General features: G+C 40.2%; 1 protein-coding gene across 6 annotated transcripts in view; it reads left to right on the top strand.

Annotated features, from left to right (window-relative positions):
- LOC131696559 (homeobox protein Hox-D3-like) overlaps positions 1–8,537 on the top strand; it is a 32,363-nt gene extending 23,826 nt beyond the window's left edge. For 4 of the 6 annotated variants that reach the window (XM_059013121.1, XM_059013122.1, XM_059013120.1 and 1 more), the window contains 2 exons: positions 2,305–3,040; positions 7,256–8,537. In XM_059013121.1, coding sequence (XP_058869104.1) covers positions 2,566–3,040; positions 7,256–7,974 — 1,194 coding nt within the window. In that variant the 5' untranslated portion in view covers positions 2,305–2,565 and the 3' untranslated portion in view covers positions 7,975–8,537. Of the gene's footprint in view, positions 1–724; positions 1,481–1,510; positions 2,219–2,304; positions 3,041–7,255 lie in introns of those variants that run through there. The other 2 variants (XM_059013125.1, XM_059013124.1) reach the window with 2 other exon arrangements.
- The last annotated feature ends 8,963 nt before the right edge of the window (positions 8,538–17,500 follow it).

Raw genomic sequence — 17,500 nt, 5'->3', positions numbered from 1 at the left:
TAATACGAGTTAGAATCATACTGTTTAATTGATCCCAAAAATTGTGCAAAAAAACCGCTATAATTAAAGAAATGCACGCGATTAGCTCGCACTGTTTCTAATAACCTTTCACGTTTTTAAGGGTCTCTCCTCTCCCTATTCTTCAGCGTGTAACGCTGGGTTTGTCTCGCGCGTAGGGTCTGTTTAATGCTCTTCCTGTGACAGACTGGCTGGGTTGCTTGAATTATGACCCCGTGCTGCCTGAACGACGTGTAAACTAAACCAGCAATAACATTCATAATATACAACACGTACGAGCTATAAAATACAACGCCGCGCTTCATAACGGGGTACAGGCTCAGCGTGTTAAGCGAGGGAGGTGCATTGCGCGTTTCATTATCTAATCGTAGAGTTTATTTATTTGAGTGCATGGAAGGGTTCAGTAATTTCATAGAGGGTTTTATTGCCGGTTTTTGGCTATATTTACTATATAGTTTATACTTTTTACATTGATGCAAGTATTATTATTATTATTATTAATAATAATAATAATAATAATAATAATAATAATAATAATAATAATAATAATAATAATAATAATACAAGCCCTCGTTCTGCTTGTGAAGCCGGTACAGATTCATGCTCTACGGCGCTGTATTGATGTAATTGCTTCAAACAGAATCTCAACGACAAATGCTTGAACCGCTTGACTCCTCACTTCCACTGCTCGCACAGAGACACTTGGAAAGCAATTTAAAGGAGATTATATCTGCGAGCAGGCAGGGTCGATCCGGGTTCGCGTTGTTCTCGACGCTATCGATCATGCCAGGAAGCAAATGGACAACTCTTTCAAAAAAAAGAGGAAAATAAACAAAGTTGAGGGTGGTGTGGGTTTCGCTTTGCACGCAGCACCGCATTTTATAGCACGATTCGGGATCATTTTCCACTGTTGCAAAAACAGAACATCGACTACGAATAAAACAAAGCATGCATGGAATTTCTTTAAAAAACAAAACATGCAGACCAGTGTTTTATTAGTCTTTAAATGATGGCTAGGTGTTTTAATAAAACTCTTTACGTGTCAGTTGCTTTAGGCTTAGATACAGCAGATTGTATATATATTTTAGCATTTACTCCTTCTCGATGCGCATTCATTTGTGTTGTAGCTCTTTGTCAGCCCCACTCCCTTACCGTGAGAAATTCTTCGCCTCGCCATAGATTTCCATCTTTATTATTTCAAGCAAATAGTTTTGCATGCACAGAGAATCCACCGAGTCGTCTCATCGATTGAATGAATGTGACTTTTTTACATTTTTTTACAGACAAATCTAGCGATATTTTGTTTTCCTTTGTCCGCGGTTAATGTGCGCTGCACCTTCGTGTACATGTCTGGTTACAATGCAGACACGTTCTTAAAAGTTAAAAGGTTTTAAAAATCGAACTCAAAAGAGTGTGTTTTTTTGGGAGAATCTCCACAGTCGGTTTGGTGCATCAGGAATAGGTGAAATTTTCTAGTAAATATTCGATAGTGTTTTGGGCCAGTGCCGCAGTCTGTTGTGGTGATCGCATTGTCTGTGTATGGTAATTATTTTCCACTAGCCTTTGTTTCCCTCATCCCTGTGGCTCCAATAAAATCGTTTAATTTAAAATAATATCCAGCTACTGAATTGCAAAACAGCACAGCTCACAATTCATCCAATATGCATTTAAAAAATATATAAAACTTAAATTGCACGTTTCTTTGTATATTTTAAAGAAACCAGGAAGCGGGGCTATCCAAGTAGATTTGAAACAAGGACCCCGGGACTTTTAAAACACTCTTTTATAAGCGTGATTTATTTATTTATTTTAAGTAGTACAAGTCATGCTTCGGGTACACTTCTCGCTTCTGCAATACAAAATGCGTAAAAATACATGATCATATACTGATGTTGCTTTAAGCTGTAATCAGTTCTGCACAAAAGAGTTGAAACAGTCAGGTGGAAAGTTTTAAAAAAAATAAATAAACATACAGAAAAACGCGTTTTTAGACCTACCGTGCCCGGATTAAAATGTGATAAGAATATAGATTTATATTTAACTGGCACTCGGGTGTAATCTATTGTTGTCTCCCAGCGGCATTATTATTATTATTATTTTTTGGGTGGGGTGGGAGGTTGTGGGTAAAGCGAAAAAAAATGCAGGTGGAACGCCCGAGGACAGCGAAAGGCGTCTCTTCTATAGATCCGTCCCCCTCCAGGTCGTTAAGAAGTCAGTCTCCCCTTGTCTTTCGGTTGGGTCTTGTGTTTTTAATTTTATTTCTTGTCTTTTTTTTATGTTTTTCAGCTCCAGATTTGGGCCGAGCCGTCCCGCGTGTGTTTTAGGATGGCTGCCGAGCCGGGTCGCTGCTAAGTGAAGCTGAAATGCCCCTCCATTACCTTTGAACCCGGGACTCCTAGTATTAATAATAAAGAAGACTTCGAAGAGCCTCGGAAAGGGCCCATTGGAGGAACCAGGTCACGTGATCTCGGGGGTTAAAGGTGTCAGGACCCCTGCAGGAATAATAATAGTAATAATAACACATTTTTAAAAAATACCAAACTAAATATGCAAAAAGCTCTCTATTACGAGAATGCAGGGTCTTTCAGGGGGTGTTCTTACCAAGAGCCCACAGGACTCGGGTACATGGGCCCACAGGCCTACCCAGCTCCAGTGCAGTACCCGTCCGCCAGTTACTACCAGCCGGACACTTCCCCCTGCGCCCCCAGCCGGGAGACCGAACAGAACCCGAGTTCAAGAAGAACAGGTGTCTGCCGCCTCCCCGACCTGGCGGAGCTGCCGCTGTGCTTGCAGCCCGCGGTGCAGTCTCCAGGTTCGAGCAGCACGTCGACTCAGAGCAGTAGCCCGGATCAGGCACCGGCACCACCGCACCCGGCAGACAAGCTCCCCAGTACAGGCACCTCGGCAGCCGGCCAAGGCAGAAGGAATTCCACTGGCAATAACGTACCGAAACAGATCTTCCCTTGGATGAAAGACACGCGTCACAACTCCAAGCAGCAAAAAAACGATTTCAGTTACTCAGGTACGTACTATTAATAATAATAATAATAATAATAATAATAATAATAATAATAATAATAATAGTGGCTGATGTTTTCTGTATTAAAATGAGCTTTACAGACTTTATCTCTATCTGTCTAATTTACACGTCAATTAACCCATCGAGTACCAAATTATTATGATTTTTTTTAAAGAAATGAGAACACAAACTGTATTGTGTCATTATGATGCATTACATTTAGAAGTCGTTTTTAGTGTTAACAAAATTAGAATAAGTTATCATAGCGATATAGCTGTAGAGAAAATTAAAATAACATATAATATAGAGCAGCAGTGTGGAGTAGTGGTTAGGGCTCTGGACTCTTGACCGGAGGGTCGTGGGTTCAATCCCAGGTGGGGGACACTGCTGCTGTATCCTTGAGCAAGGTACTTTACCTAGATTGCTCCAGTAAAAACCCAACTGTATAAATGGATAATTGTATGTAAAAATAATGTGTAAAAAATAATGTAATTGAATGTAAAAAATAACGTGATATCTTGTAACAATTGTAAGTTGCCCTGGATAAAGGCGTCTGCTAAGAAAATAAAATAATAATAATAACACGTAGATGCTTCCAGGCCTGCAGCCTGTCAAACGAGGACAACGGCACTTAATGGGTTAACCCTTTTAATGTACAAGGGCCATTTGTCCCACAAATAAAAACTATGCTAACTTTCTTAATTTTGCAATATTGAGGTGCGAGAAACAGGGTTTGAAATGTACTGACAGTGTGGATCGGGTCGCCCAAATGGTCAGTTTCCTCTTCGAAGAAACCATTTGAACAGCAAGCGCTCGATTCCTTGTGTACCTTCAGGGGTTAATGAAAGGTCATGTACATTCAGCTATAGGACTGAGCAGCAATGTGGAAGGAGCACAGCAGTTCTGTACAGTATCGTGCATTAGAGCAGACTCTATGCATTTTTTGAAAATCTGTTTTGTATAGGTTTGAGTTGTATAAAATATAAAGCATAGCCAGGTATAACAGCATTGTATAATACACTACAGTACAATCTATATAGTGTTAGAACTTTTCTAAAAAGAGAATTCTTCATCTCCTGAATGCTACCAGATCCAGCGACACATGCTTCTATAATAGATATTCTTCTGTTTTAATGAAGCTATTCTGAATTTGACTCTTGAATGCACCGTGCACTGCTGTAGTAATTGCTTCCTGTAGGGTTATGGCAGCAGACTATGGAATCAAGTCTTTTTAAAGCATTTATTTTCTGCATTATTCTGCATAATAATTTCTGACCTATTTTCTAATGTGGCACAGCTAAGAAGCAATGCAATGCAGGGGGAGAGAGGTATTAGCAGAGGGCAGGTAACAAACGTTTACATGCACAAGCATTCACGCCTCGTACCTGTGCTTATTGAGCTGTGTTAGTGGGTGAAGTGAACAGACGTGTGGATATTGAAAACCAACATGTAATGGGTTTGGTGTTAAAACTACATGCCGACTCTTAACTCAGGTCATATTTTCAAAGTATTTTACTTTAATGAACTCCTCGTTTACAAAACCAAGGCCAAACAATTCAGTCATAAGGAGTTCTGTTTCTCCTTTTGCAACACTAACAGGACTTTGTTCCCCTGTCAAAATAGTTCATTAAAGACTGGAGGTAACGCTTTGAAAACATCTAGAAAGGATGAGTGTAATGGATGGATGGATGTATACATGCATTGATGTATACACTGATTGACTGAGCAGCTGAGCTTATTTCTGCAAAACTGTGCTGTTGCAATTCAATATAATACACATGTATGTTTATATAGCACCCTTCATGCCATGGCATCCCAGAGCACTGTACAGAGTTACAAACAAAACAGGAGCGCTCACGTGTGCAGACAATACACCCCAGCTCCAGCCAATTAGAAAAAAGCGCCTCCCTAATGATGTCAACCAGAACAGAGCTCCACAAACAAGGAGCACGACAGCAAAGAACCACCAAGAGTTCTGCACTTTCCGATCTCAAAGAACGAACAGGAATATATATACAGAGTAAGTCGTTTTTGGAGACAGGATAGCTCTACTCCACAAAGGACCTTGCTCCACCTTCATATATCTTTTCAGAAAACTGCAAACGATTTTTTTGGTAGATTTTTTGCTAACTTGCAGCCTGCTTTGTAGCTGAAACGCTTTGTAAAAGCTGCCCCTTGGAAGGTGTTGGCTGATTTAGACCAGTGGTCCAATAATGGACCTGACCCTCTAAGCCCGTCCAAAACTACATACTGTGTAGCGCCTGGTCCATTGCATATCGTTGCTGTTGTAACCTCCTAGCTATGTAGTTTGTCCATTTCTAGGGGTTTGCATAATTGTGTTTAAGAATTTAAGGAAAGGTCATGTAGTTTAGGGAATACAAAATGTAACGCATTTGAGAAAGCAAAGGACTGCCAAGTAGTAGCTTGATAAAAAAAAATATCTGCTAGGCTTGTCCGAGGCAGTTATAGACTGAATGCAACAGCCTGTACGCGTTGCATACCTGTGTTATGACTAAAACGTGAATCCATCCATTCGGTAATTCACAATTCAAAACAAACCACCCATTACTTATAAGATAAGACTCGGAATCAAGCAGAGAGGCGGTGCAGCTAGCACCTTCTTCACAAAGCAATTGTCAAAGTACTTGACTTTCTTGTAAGGTTCGTTTATTTCTTTAAAATAAGAAGTCTTCTTCAGGTAACTTCTATCAAAAGAGTTGTATTTCAGGAAGTCCAAAAAGACAGTACAGAGAGCAATCGCATGCAGAGACTGCAGGTCAGATCTTGAACAAAAGCTGCAGGTCAAACCCTACAGGACTCGGAACGGTGGCAGGATTCCAACACAACCTAGTCATTCCGACTCCAGTTTACAAGCATGAATATACAGGTCAGGTTACACTCCCCAGGGAGTGAGAATCTCCCACCTTCACCAATGAACAGAGTTCACAGGAGGTGCGGCAGCCAGCGTCCGGTGACGACCCCTTTAGCCGAAGTTGGGTTTGATCCTGGTTAGCCCCTATGTTCAAACTCTGCTTTTAAAGTAGAGACAGCAATTTGTAAACCAGGGTCATCCATCCAAGATCAAAAGGGCTCTTTGAACCATTAAAGAACCAGTTTGTTATCTTGGTTCCTCAGATATGCAGGTTACCTTTTGCAGGGTGCAAATTTACATAGCCCCAAGGACAGAGCCTCGATGATGTCTCCCTTGTTTGCCAGTTAAAGGGGTACATACAATTGTTACAATGTATATCAAACCTTCACACTGTACATTCCGGTTGCACGCTTCCCCCGATCCCTGTCTGCGTGATATTTCGCAAGCTCACGTTCCCTCAAGTCATAAAAGATCTGGAGGTAAAAGACGTTTGGAAATGAAGCTTGTTCAGTCAAGCTAACTAAACTATGACAAGAGCCTGCTAACTGCAATCACCAGTCTGAGGCATCGCGCTGTTCTCGTTCTCAACGAGGCATTATCCAGTCTTGCACCAATGGATCGGTTTATGAGCATCGATACAATACTGAAGGTCGTTTAAGCCAATAGGAGTGCAGATAGACTTCCTAAGCAAATCTAACCACGACCATGCAAATATAACCTGAGCCATGCTTTTCTCAAAGACGGTGAAATGTCCCCCCCTCACACTGCAGCAGCACTAAAGCTTTTATTTCTCAATCATGTATTTGTATAATGACCAGTTAGTACAGCATTCTCCATGAGGACCCAGCAGGAATGTCAGTCAACAGTGGCAGCGTTGGCATTGCATTATAGGTGACCTCAAGCAGAGAGGAGAAAGCAGAGCCCGGTATTAAATAACTGTTTTTTCCCCCCTCTTCATTGTACAATTTCTCAATCGTGATACCATATTCGATGTCTACAGCTTTGGCCAAAAGTTTTGCATCACCCTATAGAATTAATTTAATTTTGTTTCACAAAGCCAAATTAACCCTCTCGGATAGTGTTACGTTAACATATTGAATTAGATGCCACGTTCCCATATACTTAACGAAAAACTGACATTGAAAAATTTGACCTTTCAAAATCGAACATGAAATACTGTACTACTGTTATGGCTTCCGCTAGACTTTTGGGATATAATTTTGTAGTTTCTTTGATTTACATGATGTTCAGCACAAGATCAAAATCATATGTTCATATAGTTCCTTTCTAAGCGATACAAAACATTTAGCCAGAGCTATACCCTAAATCTCCCATTTCCACTGCAGGTGAATCCAGCGCAGAAACCAGCCCTCCCAGTCCAGCTTCCAAGAGAGCACGCACAGCCTACACCAACTCCCAACTGGTGGAACTGGAGAAGGAGTTTCACTTCAACCGCTACCTCTGCCGACCACGCCGGGTCGAGATGGCCAAGCTCCTGACCCTCACCGAGCGGCAGATCAAAATCTGGTTCCAGAACCGAAGAATGAAATACAAGAAGGACCACAAACTCAAAGGGGGGGTCAGCTCTTCTCCAGGGGGGTCTCCAAGCCAGAGCCCCTTGATCGGCTCCTACTTCCAGCCCGGTGACGTTGGGTATGAAGCCCCTTTGCCCAACACTTACCCCAAGCCTCATGGCAACGTGGGTTTAGCTGCCTACTCCACCCCGCTGTATGACTGCCCTCCCCCTCAGAAGAGGTGCAGGGTGGCAGCCGTGGCTTGCGATTATGATCCGCTTTCCCTGCAAGAGGACGGCTACGGCAGCCACATCCTTCAGGGCAGTCCCGGGTATGCTGAGCCCAGCTACAGGGAATCTATGCCTGGTAACTCGGGTTCAATCTTCAATCTCCCCCACGCTTCTTCAAGCTTGGACTACAGCTGTACCGCACAGATCCCTGGTAAGCACCCCCTCGGACCTTGCGAGCCCCACCCATCCTACACTGACTTGACCTCGCTTCCCACGCTGCAGGGAACCGCTCAGGAACCTCCTACCCTCACACACCTGTAGGGGAGCTGTTTCCAGAAGACGGGCCATTTCCAGGGGTTGGTTTTGCCTATTAGTGTACCAACAGTATTATCATGCTAGTTCTTTAAAATCAAGGGAAGGATAGGGATTACCTCTATTTATTAAACTCTGTAAAGATATGCATGTGAAATATATTATCTTCAGCGAGACTGCATTTACTGAACATATATATATAAAAAAAAACAACAAGTAAGCCATTAAATATTGTATCAGGTTGAAATTGAATTAAATAAATAAACAGGGTGTTTTTACATATTATTATTATTATTATTATTATTATTATTATTATTATTATTATTATTATTATTATTGTCGTTCTTTTAATACGACCTCTTCGCCTATGCTATTGACTTTCCAATATTTGTATATGTAAAATAAATTACCCCTTTTTTGTAACTTTTGGAGCGATTCTTCTGTAGAAAACATATTTATAACATGTCGTTTCTACTGTTTACGGTATAATAGAAACTGTCTGTTTAATTTTTTTTAAGTTTATAGTTTATTTGCTTTCCAATTGTAGTATTAAAGAAATATGCAACAGAGAAGGCTCTTGGTATTTAAATGTGTTTCATCAGAGAATCATACACACAAAAAATCTTAATTTATTATCAAGGAGGGTCCTAAACCAAGAATAATATGTGTGTGAGAATTAAATTCACTGGAAGAAACAGTAAGGCGACGGGTAAAAAAAAAACTCTCTTCTAGTCTAGATAGATATAGATAGATAGATAGATAGATATGGGGACATATGGAAGACGCAAATGCATGATAGCTTCATATGAGGATGCCATTTGTTCCCCATATAAAGCAGTCATTTTTTTCTAATGTTCAATGAAAAATATACTGATTATAATTGAAATGGTATTGATAAGCGCGTTTCTTGATAATTATATTCCATTCCACAATGAATATATATATATATATATATATATATATATATATATATATATATATATATATATATATATATATATATATATATTCGAAATCTTAATAACAGCACAGTTTGTGCACAAATGGTCTTGTTTTTATTATTACTATTATTATTATTATTATTATTATTATTATTATTATTATTATTATTATTATTATCAGTAGTGTTAACTGCGTTGTCGTGGTATGCAATGTTCTGTCCTTATATTCTGAAGCAACTTCAAAAGATAATTGAATAACTTTAGACCTCTTTAACATAAGAACCCGACCGGAAGTGTAATTTAGAGTCTCTTTCCTGTAGTTCATTTTGTTAATTAGCTGTCGCGTATCGTTCTGAATTCGGGTCCTGGAGGTTAATTCATTCGCTTGTTTCTGTTTTGTTTTGTGTTTTGTTTTGTTTTTTCTCAAAGAGAATTGGAAGCACGGTACAGAACTCGATCAAAGTTCTGAACTCCATTAGAACTCGCGGTCACAATTCCATTCTATTAGCTGCTTCGTTCTCGAGGCGAGCCCCCTCAAACCAGAAAGAGCGAATGCTTTTAGAAACGACACGAGGTGTCGTGGGAGAAAGGGGAGCCTCCGAACAGAATGGTTTAGGACAGGTCCACCATAAAGACAAAAAGGCGGCCCTGGAGATATTCATGGACGGGTATAGAACCATATGTGATTTAAATACACAGGGCTGCGCTTCATTGCATTTTCTTGTTTAAATATACGTGTTGGAGAGCGATAGGCATTTGTGTTTCGGAAGAAGCCACGTTGTTTGATTCCGAGTAGGAAGTTTCCTCCAGCTTGTAGTTTGCTGGGGGCCGTGCCTCGCCCGGCCCTTATGCCATTAATCATCCCGACAGCTCGCACTTCGCGCGGCCCGACTACCTCCTTTGAACTCCCAGTTAGTATTCAGCGCGCCCACCACGGCGCTGCTCAGAGCCTTGCAATGATCACCCGCTTCTTCACAAGAGCAGACCGCTGGACCCCGCGCAGGTTAGACCTTTCATCTCATCCGATCTATATCATCTAATAAAATCGAATATTCTAATTATCCGATTTTGCATTTTTTTTTATAACGTAACCAAAAAAAAAAAAAAAATGCAACAGTGGTGTATATTATAATAATAATAATAATAATAATAATAATAATAATAATAATAATAATAACAATAATAATAATAATAATGATGATGATGCAAGAGAAACAGCTGCAACAATTATACTCTTTTTTATACCATGTTTTCTACGAATTGAAAATAAAATTTTAAGTTTTCTTTTTTCTTGTCCTTGTTGTATTTTGAGAGTATTGCTGTTTCAAGAATTGCTTTCCAACCGTCGTTAGCGTCATTGTGCTTTTGAATATTACTAAAGCGCTGTTTGTAATGTAATCGACAGGAATATTTATACAGTCCTGTATTAAGCATAATAATTACAGAAAATCATGTTTAGTGTTTGAATGAGTATAATATTGACCGATCTTTAAAAATAATAATAATAATAATAATAATAATAATAATAATAATAATAATAATAATAATAATAATAATAATAATGTTGCATGCATTTGTAAGTTAGTTCCACAACGGGTTATTGTCCCGAGGCTGTGAAAAACATTGGGAAACTCCGTTGGTTTAATAATGCAATTGAGATTGAGCGCATCACTACCGTCAAAGTTTAAAAGCGCCTTTTAGCAGAGAGAAGTGTGGTTTTTAATGAAAGCTTAGCTCATGCCGTGTATACACAGCGTTAAACCGTTCCAGCAAAGTTTAGCAATACTGCGTCTCAAATTGTGCCTGGAAGTGCGTATCTAACGTGACACGAACGCGGATTAACGGGAAACGCTGAAACAGATACTGTGTGCTTAATGTACCATTTGCCTGTTATATTTGAAACGTCACCTAAAAAATGTACATTTGAAGTGACTTTCCTACCACTCTGCTGTAATGGAGCTCCCTAGAAAACATCGAAGGAGAGAGAGAGAGAGAGAGAGCGGGAGATATAGAAACAGTTCGTTTTAAATGAGTTACAGTCCCATTTTCGGAATTAAATCAGAGCTTAGCTCTAACTCGATTTGCAGCGTCTCTGCCCGGGGAAAAAGGTTTGGCTCGGTGTTGCCTCATTGCTGATTCGGGGAACTGGATAATAGAATTCACAATGCGTATCGCTTCCAGGCAACGCACCCCTCTACCCACGAACTCGGCACACAAAGAACCCCCTGTCCTGCCTCCAGGCTTACTACCCACGTACCCCCCACCTTCACGGACATGTGCAGTTTAAAGTTGGGCGGTGTAGCCCAGCTGTACACAAATATAGTGCACGGTCAGCAGAAAGAAAAAAAAAAACACACAGCGTAAAATATGTGACTCGGGGGCAACTGACAAACAACATGTGCATTGCGATCAATTACCCTTCTTCTAACGCCTTCAGATGTATATGGCAACTATTACAAAAGCGCATTCATATGCCAGCAAGCAGGACTTCACCGCACATTGCCTTGCAGAGCTGCGGTGTGATCGTCCAAGGAAGTGATTTATTTAAGAGTGTAGCAATCGTTTTTATTACGAGACCACGAACACTGATAACGAAATGTTGGGAAGATGTCTCTCTAATATATATAAAATTGAAGTCCGCTGGATCTGAATGCCTTGCTTGTTTAAGAAAATTCTTGTTTCAGTCGGTAAGCGTTAAAACTATCACAAACCCCGAGAGGATTATAGAAAAAAGAACACAATGGGTTTACAGAAAAACAGGTACCTACAAAACTGATTTAATTAATACAGCGTCGTGTGAAATATATATATATATATATATATATATATATATATATATATATATATTGACATGTTAAGACTGATGTGTCATGCAGATTTGTATTCATAATAATCAAATCATAACATACCGTAAGATTCTTGAATGAGATGTAATTTGCATTTTTAATCTATTTATTCATGTATTTACTCATTCGTTCCCTTTTAAATAATGCCCCCCTTTGCTGTAACAGTGTGTTCAGCAGAGGCCTAATTAAGCACCAGGATTAGTTAAAAATGCAAATGAGGCTGTAGTACATGTTTGTGATGTAATAAACTCAAGCTTCTGCGTTAGACAACGTCTGCCACGCATATGTTAAACAGCTAGTCGATTTAACTGGTAACTTGCACTATCCCATTCAAAGATTTTGCGATCTCCCTTTCGATAGATTTAATGATAGGGTTCAGAAAGCGCTTAATGCCAGATAGCCACTAATCAACATTTCCCAATTGTGGCAGATCTTTGCAGATCCAATTGTTAGCATTAGGGCGGTGGAGTGGGTGGAGTGGGGGTGAGGTGTTCTGCACGGTGTTGTATCAAGTTAAGAGGCGCCTGTCATGGGTTTTGATGTTTATTAACAGGTACAATATATAAAGCAGATGTAAGTTACGGCAGGTATTGCGCACTGTTAGGAAATAAGTAAACTGTATCTCTAGCCCTGAAACAATGTGTGTTGGTGCATGTATATTACCTTTTTTTTTTCAAAAATAGTGTTGCATTGTTGGTTGGCTAAATCATGCTTTTAGATCCATCGAAATAAACACATGCGGCGGTTTCCCTCGTTGAAATGCATTCCCCGCCCGCAGCACTGAATGCAACCCCTACTTTCCGCTGTGTTGCACCCGAATAGGAAGCGCGAGCCCCATTTTGATTGAAGGTTTTTCAAAAGCCGTCAAAACAATATGGCAACAAGACATGACGTAACGCACCGCAAGCGCGCGTCCAGTGACGCACAAAGAGCAGCGCATTCACAAACCTAAAGTACAGGCTGAGGCTGTACTGTGTTTTAATAATGATATGCCAAGCAATGCTATCTATCTATCTATCTATCCCACATGTTCAAGGTCAATCGTATATAAGGTTTAAAACATATTTTTAAAAAAGCCGTGAATTCCTACATGAACCCGAACTTCAAAACTTTTATCATTAAATTAGTATTTTTCATTTATATATTTCTATAATGTTTTTATAGGTAAGAATAATAACAATAGCGGGAAATGCATTCAAAAAGAAACAATAATGTTTACATCACATTCAAACGCAATATTGGGTTGATTTGATACAGCACTTACAAGCAATGCAAACCAAAATACTGTCATAAAAACTGTCAACTCGGTCAAAGCATGTTGTAATGCATAAGATAGCTGAACATGGAGTTATAATAATAATAATAATAATAATAATAATAATAATAATATTGAGAACTTCTTCAGTGTATGCACCGGAAGACTTTGGCCAAAAGATTATTGAATCGCTTCCTGTGCATGACCGCGCCTGATTATTTCCTGTGGGCTCGAGGTTGTCTTCAATGACTGTCCAAAGTGCTCTCGAGATCCGGTGACGCCTCCAAAAGGAGGAAATGCTTCAAATACTTCGTCCTAGACTGAAAACAGACAAGTGCAAGGTCTGGTTTGTTTTGTTCTCTTCCTCCCCGAAATCGACCCCCCCCCCCCCCCCTCAATCCCATTTTAAAGCGGTAAGGGTGCGCGCTCCCAAGTCTATTATCCTGTCACGGATCCTCGTCACACGGTAGGCACCGCTCTTCAGCCTCGCAGACGGCTTGCAGAAGGGCCGCGCTCTGCTCCCGAATCCATCGTGTGATGTCCCCACGTGACATGGAAAACATCGCATAGATAGACAACACAGAAACCTAATTAGCATTTAAACAGTAGCCCAGCTTCGTTCCTTTTACCCTGTCTGCCACGCATTCAAATCTATCTACCTGTCTGTCAATCGCAAGCACACAGCTGTTGGGAGTATTCTGTCTATCTCCCTATTTGACAGACGCAGCAATAAAATCGACGTGTGAGAAAGTAATGCTCTATCTACGTACGATACTGTTAAAAAAAACACTTACAAATTATACAACAACGGAGCAGTTCATGTTAAATTTGCAACTTTATTATATATTATATTTTGTAACTTTACTTTTTTTTTTTTTTACTTTTTTCAAAATAATATTATACCATTTTTAAAAAAAATATTGACAACAGCTCATTTTTATTAAAGGTTACCACACTCCCCCTAAAATACCCCCCTCGGTCACGATTTATTTAGTACAATTTTTAGCTTGTGTGAAGTCTAGTTCCTGAAGTTGCCCTGCCAAAACCTAGAGGAAAAAACACACATGCATTAAAATATAGATGCATGCAGGAAACTTCACGCGGTACTTGTGCACACAGAGACTGAAGCAGCTATACAGAGAAGATTCTTCTAGTTTTACCTTAAATTCCAAACCCGCGCGTCTCATGATGACGTAGAATCTTCACTAGACGGTGACGCAACGCACAACATTACGAGATGTCTGCTTCCGGTGTCGTAAGTCAGTCTTACTTAAACGTGTATGTTACATTCTTAACATTTACCACAACCCTTTGGCAGCGATTCGTATATTGCACAGTGCGATAAAAAGACTTTCAGAAGAGAATCCATTTCTGGAGTCGCCTCTACGGTTCTTACTTATTCCTCTGCTCGGTATTAATGGGAGTCAGCGTGAGCATCAGTCAGGAGGATGGATTATAACTCACAGGCTGAGGAGCATCTATCTCACAGATTTGACTTCCTGTATCGCGTACAACTGTTACTGTCCTATTAAGGGTCTGCGTTATCAAGATCAATGGCATTTTAAACGCGTTCCAGTTAAGGGTGATTGGTGACAAAGAAAGGGCTGCGCAACGGCGATGTGAAACCCGTGCCAAGCACCCAGCCTTGCTACAGCATCCTCCACACCGAGTCAATTACAATAAAAAGCAAAGACAAAAGGCTGAGGGCGGGGTTCAAATACACAGGAGAGCGAACAGTAAACCCCGCTGCTTTAACATCTTGCGGGAACCTCGCTTGACAGGGTTAATAATGGGGCAGAGAGATAATATAGGCGCTTCCAGGAATGGAAGCTTTCCCAGACCTCTCTGTGCTTTACAATGCTTCCCTATGCTTTACCAGACCTCTCTGTGCTTTACAATGCTTCCCTATGCTTTACCAGACCTCTCTGTGCTTTACAATGCTTCCCTATGCTTTACCAGACCTCTCTGTGCTTTACAATGCTTCCCTATGCTTTACCAGACCTCTCTGTGCTTTACAATGCTTCCCTATGCTTTACCAGACCTCTCTGTGCTTTACAATGCTTCCCTGTGCTTTACCAGACCTCTCTGTGCTTTACAATGCTTCCCTATGCTTTACCAGACCTCTCTGTGCTTTACAATGCTTCCCTATGCTTTACCAGACCTCTCTGTGCTTTACAATGCTTCCCTATGCTTTACCACACCTCTCTGTGCTTTACAATGCTTCCCTATGCTTTATTACACCGTGCTACGCTTATATAATCTTTTATAAGGGTTAGTTTACCATGGTTTGTTTATTAATACGCGTTACGAAGAGCATATGTTGATTTATCTATTTATTTATCTATCACTCTATTTATGTATGTATTCTATTCAATTATTTTGGATTTGTCTGGTATGGTTCTTTCCTTACACGTATTATTGAACGCTGTTATCGTGCGCTCGTTGTATTTTTTATTTTAAGTGTACTATCCAGTGAAAGCTGTTCCCGTGTTGTTTGAACTAATTAACTAGCTATTCAGACAGCACCATGATTGAATGCTTATCTGAAACCGCGGGGTGTCGATGCGCATCACCGGTCCTTTCAAAGCATCTCAGCAGCTATGCAAAACCTCTACTTACACGCTATTATTATTATTATTATTATTATTATTATTATTATTATTATTATTATTATTATCGAGTGTAACCACGCTGTTTAATTTCTAACTTTCTCGATTTGCGTGTTCCAAAATGTGGTGTTCCTACCGGAAGAGGAAGAGGAAGAGGAAGATGAGCCCCACTGCAGGACCTGATTGTGGGGCCCCCCCTGCCCAAACGTTAATTTAACCCTTATTTATAAACATCAAACATACCAAATCACGTGTTCAGTGTTGAACTATATTGAATTGTCTGCATGTTGGCATGTATGAAACAGTGCGTAATAAAAACGTTTTCCACTCAATAACTTTATTTGATTCTGCGTACATCTTAACATCCAACACGACACTATTTAATCATAAACTAGCAGGTTTAATCACCAATCCTACCAGGACTCCCCAATTCTGCGATCACAGAAATGATTACGGAATTCACAATTCTGCACAGACATTTGCATAAATTGTCTCACATAGGAAAGCATTATTATTATTATTATTATTATTATTATTATTATTATTATTATTACATCAGAAATACAGCCACGTTGATTCGCTGTAGGATATTTCGATGCCCGCAGCAGCACTAAGCAGCTTCCGTCTGAACTGTCCAGGATGAATCGTGCACGCAGAATATAAATCAGAAGATAACATCTGCTAATATAAATGTGAAGGATATTATCATTGTTAATAAATAACTAAATAAAAACTTTCGAACCGCTCCGGGGCTCTCTGAGTGCGTGGGCCCGCGTGCAGTTACACCTGCTGCACCTGCTCCCTCACTGGTCCCCTACTTTAAATAATGTTTATATGAAATCAGATATATTTATATGTATCACGTCTACTTACCTGCGTGAACGTGTCCCCCATTCTTGCAGTTGCCCCTTGTTTTGCTTGTGGCTGCCTGGTTGGTGGAATCATGGGAGAACCAGAGGATAATGGGAAATGGAGTTCTTTGGAAGGCGTTTTATTCAAGATTACTGTAACGAGCCGTGGCTTTAAAACGTGTGGTGAACATTTGAAACTGTCCGCCTCACCCTAGATTCAATCAATCAATCGTGGCTAAACGCGATAGGGTTCATGACATTAATATAAATTAAAACACACACACACACACACACACACACAATAAGCACATTCTGTGTGTGTTTATATATTTTGTTCTTATTAATTAATTATGTTTTTTCTGTTTGAGTTTTTAAAAAAAAAACCATCACAAACACATATGACTAAACACATTTCATATTGACACGCCCGCCGTATAACTAATAGACCGTGCGGACGATTCTTCATCCTTTAACCAATCAGGGCAGACACGCCAGCGCTGCATTCCGTGCCGCTGATTTTTCTCGTGGCGGTGACAGTCATCTATCTGTCACCCGCGCGCCTTTTCATTCCGGCGCTCGCGCGGGGTTGAGGAATGAAACAGAATAATGATGATTGACAGAGGCAGGGTTAAACCAGGGCCGCGTGCCACTGCCAGGCTCTGTCAGCTGCAAGGTGACAAGTTAACAAGCAACGAGAGCCCGTTATCCTGACCACAACCCCCGGGGTGTGACGTGGGGCAGGATCTTTGGAGATATTTCTCATGCCAGCACACATCTAAAGAAAAAGGAAAATGCATTCTCTGACTGCAAAATATCTATACATATGCACGTTTAGAACTAACAAGGCATATAAAAAAATATATTTTAATTAATCAAAAAATATATATTTATTCAATGTGTATAAAAATAACTAACTCCACAAATACAAAGCTAATGAAAGGCGGCACTGTCTGTCTGTATGTAGGCCTGTGTCGAGGAGGGGATAAGAAGCCATCTTCCAGACTGCATCAGCAGGGAGATCCTGTGCAGCCCT

Source organism: Acipenser ruthenus, chromosome 45 (assembly GCF_902713425.1).
Source record: "Acipenser ruthenus chromosome 45, fAciRut3.2 maternal haplotype, whole genome shotgun sequence".
Lineage (NCBI taxonomy): Eukaryota > Metazoa > Chordata > Actinopteri > Acipenseriformes > Acipenseridae > Acipenser > Acipenser ruthenus.
This window is presented reverse-complemented; position numbering and strand designations above follow the sequence as displayed.